This window comes from Oncorhynchus masou, chromosome 12 (genome assembly GCF_036934945.1).
Source record: "Oncorhynchus masou masou isolate Uvic2021 chromosome 12, UVic_Omas_1.1, whole genome shotgun sequence".
NCBI lineage: Eukaryota > Metazoa > Chordata > Actinopteri > Salmoniformes > Salmonidae > Oncorhynchus > Oncorhynchus masou.
Window position 1 is genome coordinate 25,519,010 of NC_088223.1, and position 13,021 is coordinate 25,532,030.

Consider the following 13,021-nt stretch of genomic DNA (forward strand, 5'->3'; position numbering starts at 1 on the left):
ATTTCATATTATTTTGCCTGTGTTTGTTAAGTATTCATTTGTGCCTGTTCTGTCCATCATCTATTCCCTATGATATATTATGAATTGCAATTCATACAATATGTTACAGATTTACAAAAGGTACAATATGTTACTATTTTGCAAAACGTATGGTGTGTTAGGAATTACAATTTGTTGTGGCTAATTGTATGCTATGTAATTGCAAAGTAGCTAAAAAGCTCAAGTTGTCCGTGATGAGGTTCAAACACGCAAACTTTGCTTTGCTAGATGTTTCCGTTATACGCTCACCCCTCCGACCAACCACCCTCCTATCATTTTTGCCTCAAGTAACCTTCTATCTTATGTAACCATACCTAACATAACATATTATGCTAATTTGAGTGTGCCAGATTTATGTTTACTATGTTACGTCTAGTCAATGAGAATAATCTGCACTGAGTAACACATTTATTGGTGGATCAGGTGAGAGAGGAAGCACTACAACTTCACACACATATTCGTACACACACACTCAAAGGTATCTGGCACTTCTCAAAGACACATATCAGTTATCGATGTGTGTGTGCCTGTGTCTGTGTGTGGCATGTGTGCTGAATTTGTGGCACCACTGTACAAAAAAAGTGTTAAAAGGATCCTACACCTTCCAAAGTGATCTCAGAAAAAGGGACTCCTTAATACGCGTGCGCAGTCCCTGCATGCTCAAATTAGCCATCCTCCCTTCACCGCCCCACATCTCCCTACCAGTGTGTTGTGAACAACAATAGTGGAATCGGCGGTTTGCCTTCAGAATAAAAGTCCCAATTGAAACATGTAAACGGTTAAAATAGTGAAATCGTGCCACAATTGGACAAGACCAAGGATGGGCAACTTTGATGGGGGTGGGTGCCACAAAAAAAGGGAACTCATCATGAGCCCCCCCCCCCCACACACACATATTAGTGTCACAACTGTTATTGTGGGACTTTAATTGTGGGAAATCACCATTCATATTGTACCGTACAGCCTCACCTATGCTCTTCACAGATGTGTTCTGAGTGTCACTGAGTAGGCTGATAGCCCATTACATGGACCCAAGAGCCATAGGTAAGACTATACATTGCAATACAAGTATGCCTCCAATGCAATTCTGATGTCTAATACATCACAGTGCGACTGATTTTTTAAAACTTTTGTCAAATTAACTAATTATTGTCTTCAGTTGATCCTATATAGCAACATCCCAAACCTGTTTAGCATCTAGTCCAACTAGATGGGGAACTTGGAGAACTTTTATTTAAGGCAAACAACCGATTCCAGTATTGTTGCTCACCACACATACGTCATCTCCCTCACAGACGAGAACGAATTGATGGTCCGTCCTCGAGCCGACAGATCAGCACCGTGTAGCTAGCCTACATAGTCGATTTCAAAGAAGCATTGCCTGTTTATTGTGGAAGAGAACCTGTTGCTAACTGATAACTGTTTGTTTATTTGTTTTCAGTTATGAAGTTACCAAAAAAGCAGCATCATTCCTCGGAGAATGAAGATGGGTCGGACTTGCCTCCCCCGTTCAGAAATCCTTTCGTTCACGAGTTACGATTCACTCCCTTGGAGAAAATCAGGGTAAGCAACCGTTCAACTTTTCATGACATCGTATCTAATGAACATTCAAATTATGTGTTGATGTTTTATTTCGCCTGTTAGCTAGACAGTTAACAATACAATGTTCTACAGTAGGTACTAGCAGGCTAGCTACTAGTAGATACTTGATTTTTCTCCGCCCACCAAGTTTTCCGTGCCTTTTAAGCTTGTTGTTGCATGTTGCTAGAATAATTGGTATATCTCGACCATAAACTACATTTAGGGACTCAACTCAAATCTAAACATATGCTGTAATTTTATGGTGATTTGATCAAATAAAGAAGAGTTTATTTACACAATACCAGAGCCAACGTCTTGTAGCTATTGAATTGGTGATATTGATTTTCATCATTTGCATGTCAAACGTTGGCATTGGATTTCCACGTCCAATAATCGCAGTCAACTGTAAAACTGTTGTCCTAAATGACTGGACAGCGTTCACTGTTAAAGGGAGGGTTGCCTACTGTGGCTTTTGAATAGATCTGGGTCACACACACATTCTTTCTCTATCTCATTGATTGATAGGAAATAACGTTAATAAACAGAATAATTTCGCTGCATCTGCAATAACACCTGCTAAAATGTGTACGCCCCAAAAACAATTTGATTACACACACATTCTTCTATCCTCATGGAGTTCTACTTTTTGTTTTTTTTATATTCAAAATCCTATTTCCCCTAACCTTCATTTCTACACCTAACCCTAAACCTAACCCTTATGATTCTGTTAAAATGGCCTTTGGCCTCATTGGATAGAAGAACAAGACCACACACACACAGTTGTCCCCAAGCTCTCTGTTTAGCCTTCTAAACACAGCCATGGGGCTTGGACATGCAGTTGTCCCCATGCTCTCTGTTTAGCCTTCTAAACACAGCCATGGGGCTTGGACATGCAGTTGTACCCATGCTCTCTGTTTAGCCTTCTAAACACAGCCATGGGGCTTGGACATGCAGTTGTCCCCATGCTCTCTGTTTAGCCTTCTAAACACAGCCATGGGGCTTGGACATGCAGTTGTCCCCATGCTCTCTGTTTAGCCTTCTAAACACAGCCATGGGGCTTGGACATGCAGTTGTCCCCATGCTCTCTGTTTAGCCTTCTAAACACAGCCATGGGGCTTGGACATGCAGTTGTCACTATGAGACCATGCTGCAAAGGACAGAATGGCTGTAGCATATGGCATCGTTCAGAAAATGATCTTCCTTATTTGCACCAAGTGTTCCATTTCCTGACCGTAACATTCTAGCTAATGTGTGTCGCTAGTTAGTATTTTGAGGAGTGAGAGAAATGTAACTGACTTTCATTACAATAACATTAGAAAGTATACCAGGCGTTCTTCCTATAAGTGGAGGAAATGTGGTATGTCCCGTTCCTGTTTCCTTGGTCTCTCGGCTCTCACACAGCCCCAGGACTAGGGTGTGTCCCAGTCACTCTCCGCCATATACTGTACAGCAGGGCTCTCCCACCCTGTTCCTGGAGAGCTACCCTCCTGTAGTGTTGTCACGATACCAACATTTGACTAACGATACAATACCAGGCCAAGTAGGAAGTTTTAAATTGACACAATACCTGTTAGCGAAGGTGTCCGCTGGAGATGGCGTGAAGGAGCTTGCAGGGATTTGTAGTCTTACACAATGTCTACTTTGATGCTAAATAGCATGTTCCTATGAGAGTAAGTAGAGCCGACTATATTGATAAGTCACCTTGTACGAGAGAGATTTCCATGGTTATTAAAACATCACGTCAGGGTAAGCCGACACAAAGCACAGCCTTTATTTTAAGTGTTTCTAAAATTCCCTATGGGAAAATGAAGGGTGGAAAAACGATTGGAACCATTTCCCTGTTTGACCGCTAGGTTTTATGGGTAATATGACACCTCCACCGTGGGGCTGTATTCACACTTCTACTCAATACAACATATATTGAATTTAATTTCACACTGTATAATAACACTGAATAGAATGGCTACTTTGCTCATATTTGCAAAGGCCTACCTGTGACTTGTCTGGAGGAATAGGGAGGAATATGCATGCATAATGTGGCATGTCATTGTGGCAATTGGGAAAACTGCATAAAACCTTCTTTCCTCTTCAGTTACCACACACTCCCTCACACATTCACTTTGTCTCCCTCTCATAAACACACACACCACTCTCGTCCACAAACCCATATACACCACTTTAAAAAAACATTAAGCACCAAACAGAATGTAAGGAGCACCAGAAAGAGATTTTTGATAGTTTAGGCTTACATTAAACCTATATGAATCCTTACATTAGGTCTATATGAATCCTTACATTAGGTCTATATGAATCCTTACATTAGGCCTATATGAATCCTTACATTAGGCCTATATGAATCCTTACATTAGGCCTATATGAATCCTTACATTAGGCCTATATGAATCCTTACATTAGGCCTATATGAATCCTTACATTAGGTCTATATGAATCCTTACATTAGGTCTATATGAATCCTTACATTAGGCCTATATGAATCCTTACATTAGGCCTATATGAATCCTTACATTAGGCCTATATGAATCTTTACATTAGGCCTATATGAATCCTTACATTAGACCTATATGAATCCTATATTTTAAAGCACATGAGTAGCAGAACTTTCTTCCTCTGACAATCAAATTTTCCTAGACCTACTTTCAAGTTACTTGGTTGTTAGCTAGCTAGCTAATGCGACTGAACAACGTTGTTTATCAAACCAATAATTAACGACCCGGGATTAGTTTAAAACAGCCTGCGACGTATAGAAAATTGAAATCGCGCAGGAAGAAGAAAGGTAGCTCTGGTTATAGGAGTTGTGTTTCTTTAACCGTTTGAGACTGTTTTCTTTGCTGTAAAACTGCAAGCATGCCTTTCACTGTACATTTTCACTCCAACCCCAGTTATAACTAATCTGATTCAGTTTATCAACCAGGTAATTATTAGAATCAAGTGCGCTAGATGAGAGTTGCAGTGAACCTACAGGACGGTAGCTCTCCAGGAACAGGGATGGAGAGCCCTTCTCAACAGTGTCCAGGAAACTTGCCTCCATTTTGGCACAGAACATTTTGTGCCAGCAGTGGGAGAGAAACACGGCGAACAAGTTTACTCCTGCAGCAGGAGGCTTGCTTTGCAGACAGCCACACACACGCGTGCGCACGCACATGCACACACACTTTACACATAATGTCGACACACACACTGCAGACAGAGACGAGGGGAAGAACGTAACTCGATAAAGGAGCAGAAAGGACAGAGACTTTGGAACAGCATTTAGCTTCTGAATCTGGTGCTAATTATTCCAGTCTCTGGATCTAGGCCAAGCTTCTGGAAATGAGTCTTTTCTATTGTAACACGAGCACGTTGGCCTTTTAAATTGTATTTCTTAGAAGACTGTCACAGTGTATCCAATTGCATTGCTGTAGCATGTCTGTCAAAGTCTACATTATTGTTAAACTCAGATCAAAGTAATAGTTAGGCTAGTGGGACAGAAAAAGGTGGAGGTTACTTGGGCTGAAGTACACATACACACATACACTTGGGCCAATCAGAGTTGTGAAGGTTGTTAGTTGAGTTAGACCCATACTACAGTTCACTATCTCAGTCTTGTTCTCACGAGCCTACTACCTGCGCTTACTGTGAAGTTGTCCAGGTGTGTTTTTCCATTCTATGTACACACACACACACTGGTTCATTTAAGAGCTGCCTTTCTCTCTCTGCCTGAAGATAAACACTAGTTCCCTTCACGCAGCTGGCAACAGAGTCATATAACTGGGTAACACGTTTTAGTGTGTGTCACACCAACACATGTAAGTACATTCCTCCCTCAGGCCTCTCTCTCTCCCAGACGGCCTATTTTGAAGAGGAATTTGCAAAACAACAAAAACACCCCAAATGAATTAACAAAACGTCCCTAATAAAGAAGTCACTCACTGACTGAATCTCTATTGTAGTGTCTCTGTCTGCCATTTAGCCTATGGATAAGGTCTGCATTCTTTGAGGAGCCTGTGTGTGTGTGCGTGTGTTGACATTAGTTAGGTTCAGTTAGCCCTCGCAGAGCTGAAGTCCTTCTGGTTTGCGCTTCTTCCTGGCGGCCCTTATGATGCAACTAAATAATAACATCAGCTTCTGCTAACAAGCACTTCAAGCTGTTGGTTCATTCGACTGACACATACACCCAGAGGGGGATCTGTGACTATCCCCCACAGACCGGAAGGAGGGAGATGGGTGGGAGAGAGGCGGAGGATGGAAAGGTCATACTATCAGTGACAGTACAGGGATAGAAAAAAGAGAGGGAGTGCAGGGGATGGAGGAAAAAGAAGGGATTGGGCCTATCGTGACATAGACCGGAAGGAAGAAAGGGGGGGGATGTGGAAGAGGTAGAAAGAGAGGGATATTTTGTTATATTTGACAACCACGAAGATCAACAAGCCAAGATTCCAAAGACCATTGTAAATGTAAATGTGTGTGTGACCCTAGCAGCAGCAGATGGGTGGATTGGTTCTGAAGGACAGATGGGGAGTTAAGGCGTCTGGGTTCAATTGGCCCCAAGTAGAACTCCTAGTACTGTTTGACTCACTATCCAGTATACACTTCCTCAAATCAACAATTTTATTGAGTTACAGGAAATCAGTTAATTTGTATAAATTCATTAGGCCCTGATCTATGGATTTCACATGACTGTGGATCAGAACCAGTCAGTATCTGGCTTGACCACCATTTGCAGCCCAACATGTCTCCTTTGCAAAGAGTTGATCAGGTTGTTGATTTTGACCTGTGGAATGTTTTTCCCACTCCTCTTCAATGGCTGTGTGAAGTTGCTGGATATTGGCGGGAACTGGAACACTGTCATACACGTCGTGTTTGTTGACATTTAGTTAGTGTTAGTTAGCCCAGGGAGCTGAAGTCCTTGGGGTTTGCATTTATCCCTGGCGGCACTGATGATGCAACTAAATAATAGCAGCTTCTGTTAATAAGAGCATCTTAAACATTCTCAATGGGTGACATGTCGGGTGAGTATGCAGCCATGGAAGAACTGGGACATTTTCAGCTTCCATGAATTGTGTACAGATCTGTGCGATATGGGGCCGTGCATTATCATGCTGAAACGTGATGGCTGCGGATGAATGGTACTACAACAATGGTTCTCAGCATCATGTCACTATCTCTTTGCATTCAAATTGCCATCGATAAAATGCAATTGTGTTTGTCTGTAGATTTATTCCTGCCTGCATCATAACCCCAATGCCACCATGAGGCACTCTGTTCACAACGTTGACATCAGTAAACTTCTTGCCCACACGATGCCATACATGCTATAACTGCCCAGTACAGTTGAAATCGGGATTCATTAATGAAGAGCTACTTCTCCAGCGTGCCAGTGACCATCGGAGGTGAGAATTTGCTCACTGAAGTCGTTTAGGACGCCGAACTGCAATCAGGTCAAGACCCTGGTGAGGACGACGAGCATGCAGATTAGCTTCCCTGAGACGGTTTGTGCAGAAATTCTTTGGTTTCCAGGTAGCTGGTCTCAGACGATCCTGCAGGTGAAGAAGCCAGATTTGGAGGTCCTGGGCTGGTGTGGTTACGGGTAGTCTGCGATTGTGAGGCCGGTTGGACGTACTGTGAAATTCTCTAAAATGATGTTGCAGGTGGCTTATGGTAGAGAAATTAATATTAAATTCTCTGCCAACAGCTCTGGTGGATATTCCTGCAGTTAGCATGCCAATTGCACGCTCCCTTAACTTGAGACGTCTGTGGCGTTGTGTTATGACTGCAAATTTTAAAGTGGCCTTTTATTGTCCCCTGCACAAGGTGCAGCAGTGTAAGGATCAAGCTTCTTGATATGCCACACCTGTCATGTGGATAGATTATCTTGGCAAAGGAGAAATGCACACTAACCGGGATGTAAACAAATTTGTGCACAAAATTTGAGAGTGAAGTTTGTGTGTATGAAACATTTCTGGGATCTTTTATTCCAGCTCATGAGACATGGGACCAACACTTGTTGCATTTCTACATGTTGCATTTATATTTTTGTTCAGTGTAAGGTAACTCATGAAATCTGTCATTAAGTTGGCTGTTGTTGCGGAGGAGATCTTAGTTGTCCATCTAAATAAGATGTTTGGTGCAGTATTTTACAAGTATAAAAAAATGCTTGAAAACGAGACAACAACCATTTTAATTGAAGAATCCCTACTGTTGACCAATCATGGACGAAGGGGCATACACTTTGGCAACCGAACTTCGGCTTGCCTCGAACTGTCATGTGCACAAAGTAAAAAATAAATTCAAAATCTTGCAGTAGACCAGAAAAATGGTCAGAAAGTTCTGTCATAATATATGCATGAGGACCCCTACGTGTGCGCCAGGGTTTCTGTTTGACCGGCAGCATTTTAATTTACCGGACATTTGAGAAATGTACCTAGCCTACCTAACCTGATTATGCCGTCCACCCATGGGGCTCACAATGACAAATCATATTTAGGTTATGGTAATGAATCTTAAAAGATCACTAGCCTATGCATTGGCGGAGCGTGAGATTCAAGATTGGGGAAGCACATTTCATCCATAAAAATTAACCTTTATAATAAACCATTCCATGCATCATCGTATGTGCAGACTTACAGTATAGGATGTAAGAGGGCCTACTATGTGTAATGTGACGAGTAGATTGGATAGTCATAATATAGGCTAATAATAGAACTCCATCACTGTTCACAAAAAATACAGTTCAATGCATGGGCTGAGCGTGTGTCGTGTAGAGGCCTGGGCTGTAGGCCCTATCAGATACATTTCTTCTTTCTTTGCTTGGGGAAAAACACATTTCATGCAATTCTGCTACACTTTTCTATGACTGGAGACATTAGCAGAATATTATTTTTAATATGACATATTACAGGGTAGCCTACTCTGCTGAAACTGATAAACAGAGCAATAAAATTACATTGGTCATATAATATGCCTATGAGAAGGTGGGAGAGGAATATAATATCACTGGATGAGGTAGTTATTGTTCAAAAACTAACTTTTACGTGGCACTGACCCACAATGATAGAGTGAACGTGTGCACTCACTGGGTATATGGCCAATGCTCTCCCATGGTGCCAATAAGACACATCTTTGACACTTCTCTGTTTTCTTAATGACATTCAAATCAGCAAATCAGTTTGTTCCACCTGAGCGAGTCTGACCACAAGTCAGAGACCACTATGATGACACACCAAATGGGTTTGATGGATTGTGGGAAAAAAGCACGAATAGGCTTTTGTAGGCAACATTCCAAGCGATTTCTTCAAATGGTACGACTGCCGTCCGCATCCAAAGATTATCCAATTCAAAAAAACGTGTGGAGGTAAGGATGACAGTAGTGGTGTAGTCCAGGTATTCCCAAACTAGGGTACACCAAATACAAATGTGATTCACATTTACAAAAAAAAATATTTAAAATAAAAATAAAAATTCCCTCACATTTTCAAACAGCCCATTTATATTTTCCAACGGGGCTATACATTTGGGTGAGGTTATTTTCTCACCTGAGTAGCCTTGTTTCACTGCCCAAAATGTTTTCCCCCGAAAAACACCGGTTTCAACGTCAACAGTGAAGAGGTTACGCCGGGATGCTGCTCTTCTAGGCAGAGTTCCTCTGTCCACTGTCTGTCCTTTTGCCCATCTGAATCTTTTATTTTTATTGGCCAGTCTGAAATATGGCATTTTCTTTGCAACTTTGCCTAGAAGGCCAGCATCCCGGAGTCACCTGTTCACGTTGAGACTGGTGTTTTGCAGGTACTATTTAATGAATCTGCCAGTTGAGGACTTGATGCATCTGTTTCTCAAACTAGACACTCTAATGTACTTGTCCTCTTGCTCAGTTGTGCACCGGGGCCTCCCACTCTTTCTATTTTGGTTAGAGCTAGTTTGCGCTGTTCTGTGAAGGGAGTCGTACACAGCGTTGTATGAGATCTTCAGTTTCTTGGCAATTTCTTGCATGGAATAGCCTTCATTTTTCAGAACAAGAATATACTGATGAGTTTCAGAACAAAGTTCTTTGTTTCTGGCCATTTTGAGCCTGTAATTGAACCCACAAATGCTAATGCTCCAGATACTCAACTAGTCTAAAGAAGGCCAGTTTTATTGCTTCTTTAATTAGGACAACAGTTTTCAGCTGTGCTAACATAATTGCAAAAGGGTTTTCTAATGATCCATTAGCTAATCCAAGTTTATCATTTTAAAAGGCTAACACAACGTGCCATTGGAACACAGGTGTGATGGTTGCTGATATTGGGCATCTGTACGCCTTTGTAGATATTCCCCAAAAAATCAGCAGTTTCCAGCTGCAATAGTCATTTACAACATTAACAATGTCTACACTGTATTTCTGACCAATTTGATGTTATTTTAATGGACAAAGAATGTGCTTTTCTTTCAAAAACAAGAACATTTCGAAGTGACCCCAAACTTGTGAATGGTAGTGTGTGTATATATCTTAACTCAGCAAAAAAAGAAACGTCCTCTCACTGTCAACTGCATTTATTTTCAGAAAACTTAACACGTGTAAATATTTGTATAAACATAACAAGATTCAACAACTGAGACATAAACTGAACAAGTTCCACAGGCATGTGACTAACAGAAATGGAATAATGTGTCCTTGAACAAAGGGGAGGTCAAAATCAAAAGTAAGTCAGTATCTGGTGTGGCCACCAGCTGCATTAAGTTTTGCAGTGCATCTCCTCATGGACTGCACCAGATTTGCCAGTTCTTGCTGTGTGACGTTACCCGACTCTTCCACCAAGGCACCTGCAAGTTCCCGGACATTTCTGGGGGGGAATGGTCCCAGACGTGCTCAATGGGATTGAGATCCGGGCTCTTCGCTGGCCATGCCAGAACACTGACATTCCTGTCTTGCAGGAAATCATGCACAGAATGAGCAGTATGACTGGTGGCATTGTCATGCTGGAGGGTCATGTCAGGATGAGCCTGCAGGAAGGGTACCACATGAGGGAGGAGGATGTCTTCCCTGTAACGCACAGCATTGAGATTGCCTGCAATAACAACAAGCTGAGTCCGATGATGGACCAGAGTACAGGCCTCGGTGTAGTGCTCATTCCTTCGATGATAAATGCGAATCCGACCATCACCCCTGGTGAGACAAAACCGTGACTCGTCAGTGAAGAGCACTTTTTGCCAGTCCTGTCTGGTCAAGCGACGGTGGGTTTGTGCCCATAGGCGACGTTGTTGCCGGTGATGTCTAGTGAGGACCTGCCTTACAACAGGCCTACAGCCCTCAGTCCAGCCTCCCTCAGCCTATTGCGGACAGTCTGAGCACTGATGGAGTGATTGTTTGTTCCTGGTGTAACTCGGGCAGTTATTGTTGCCATCTTGTACCTGTCCCGCAGCTGTGATGTTCGGATGTACCGATCCTGTGCAGGTGTTGTTACACATGGTCTGCCCCTGCGAGGACGATCAGCTGTCCGTCCTGTCTCCCTGTAGCGCTGTCTCAGTAAGGACATCTGACCACATCTGCAGTCCACATGCCTCCTTGCACCTTGTTCACGCAGAACCTGGGCATCTTTCTTTTGGTGTTTTTCAGAGTCAGTAGAACAGCCTCTTTAGTGTCCCTAAATTTTCCTAACTGTGACCTTAATTGCCTACCGTCTGTAAGCTGTTAGTGTTTTAATGACCGTTCCACAGGTGCATGTTCGTTAATTGTTTATGGTTCATTGAACAAGCATGGGAAACAATGTTTAACCCCTTTACAATGAAGATCTGTGAAGTAATTTGGATTTTTACGAATTATCTTTGAAAGACAGGGTCCTGAAAAAAGGACATTTCCATTGATTCTTGAAGAATATAACTTCTAAATTCCTCGTGAGCTTAGTTCAACTGTCACACTCCATGAGAACCCAAAATATAAACGTGTTTTTCTCCAATGTTTGTAAACATTGTAAATGTAAACAAACACTGTATAGCCTCATAACATGGTTAAAACAATACTTTTGATATCATGGATGGTCAGTCCTTGCATCCATAGCTCTGTCTATTCATCTGAGAGTGGTCACATTTATCCATGCCCATCCCTCAGCTTTTTACCAAAACAGGCGGGGTGGTCGGTTTTGTTATTGTTTCATCAGTGGATTTGCCTTTTTAAACAGCTGCATATTATCAAGATATCAAAATGTCACCAACAAAAAGGCAAACAATAGGCCTACAGCAAATGCAGCATATTGTCCTTCTGTTCACCTGACTTAGAGTTCCTCACAATCAAATGTCGATCGCATTATCTACCAAGAGAATTCTCTTAGATTATAATCACAGTCGCATATATTCCCCCCAAGCAGACACATCGATGGCCCTGAACAAACTTTATTTGACTCTATGTAAACTGGAAACCACATATCCTGAGGCTGCATTCATTGATTGTAGCTGGGGATTTTAACAAGGCTAATCTGAAAACAAGACTCCCTAAATTCTATCAGCATATCGATTGTGCTACCAGGGCTGGTAAAACCCTGGATCATTGTTATTCCGTGACGCATATAAGGCCTTCCCCGCCCTCCTTTCGAAAAAGCTGACCACGACTCCATTTTGTTGCTCCCTGCCTATAGACAGAGACTAATACAGGAAGCTCCACCACTCAGGTCTGTTCAACGCTGGTCCGACCAATCTGATTCCACGCTTCAAGATTGCTTCGATCACGTGGATTGGGATTTGTTCCGCATTGCGTCAAACAACAACATTGACGAATACGTTGAATCGGTGAGCGAGTTTATTAGCAAGTGCATCGGCGATGTCGTACCCACAACAACTATTAAAACATTCCCAAACTAGAAAACGTGTATTGATGGCAGCATTCGCGCAAAACTGAAAGTGCGAACCACTGCTTTTTAACCAGGGCAAGGTGACCGGAAACATGACTGAATACAAACAGTGTTGCAATTCCCTCCGCAAGGCAATCAAAAAAGCTAAGCGTCAGTGTAGAGACGAAGTAGTCGCAATTCAACGGCTCAGACACGAGGTATGTGGCAGGGTCTCGGTCAATCACGGATTACAAAAAGAAAACCAGCCCCGTCGCAGACCAGGATGTCTTGCTCCCAGACAGACTAAACAACTTCGTTGCTCGCTTTGAGGACAATACAGTGACACTGACACAGCCCGCTACCAAAACCTGTGGACTCTCCTTCACTGCAGCTGACGTGAGTAAAACATTTAAACGTGTTAACTCTCGCAAGGCTGCAGGCCCAGACGGCATCCCCAGCCGCGTCCTCAGAGCATGCGCAGACCAGCTGGCTGGTGTGTCTACGGACATAATCAATCAATCAATCATTATCCCAGTCTGCTGTTCCCACATGCTTCAAGAGGGCCACCATTGTTCCTGTTCCCAAGAAAGCTAAGGTAACTGAGC

The 13,021-nt window shown here is 42.5% G+C and overlaps 1 protein-coding gene across 2 annotated transcripts in view; it reads left to right on the forward strand.

Annotated features, from left to right (window-relative positions):
• The first annotated feature begins 997 nt into the window (after positions 1–997).
• The window catches only part of LOC135549753 (lysophosphatidylcholine acyltransferase 1-like), a 34,707-nt gene continuing 22,683 nt past the window's right edge, over positions 998–13,021 (forward strand). The window contains exons 1-2 of one of the 2 annotated variants that reach the window (XM_064980018.1): positions 998–1,083; positions 1,481–1,602. In XM_064980018.1, coding sequence (XP_064836090.1) covers positions 1,065–1,083; positions 1,481–1,602 — 141 coding nt within the window. In that variant the 5' untranslated portion in view covers positions 998–1,064. Of the gene's footprint in view, positions 1,084–1,298; positions 1,352–1,480; positions 1,603–13,021 lie in introns of those variants that run through there. The other variant, XM_064980020.1, reaches the window with a different exon arrangement.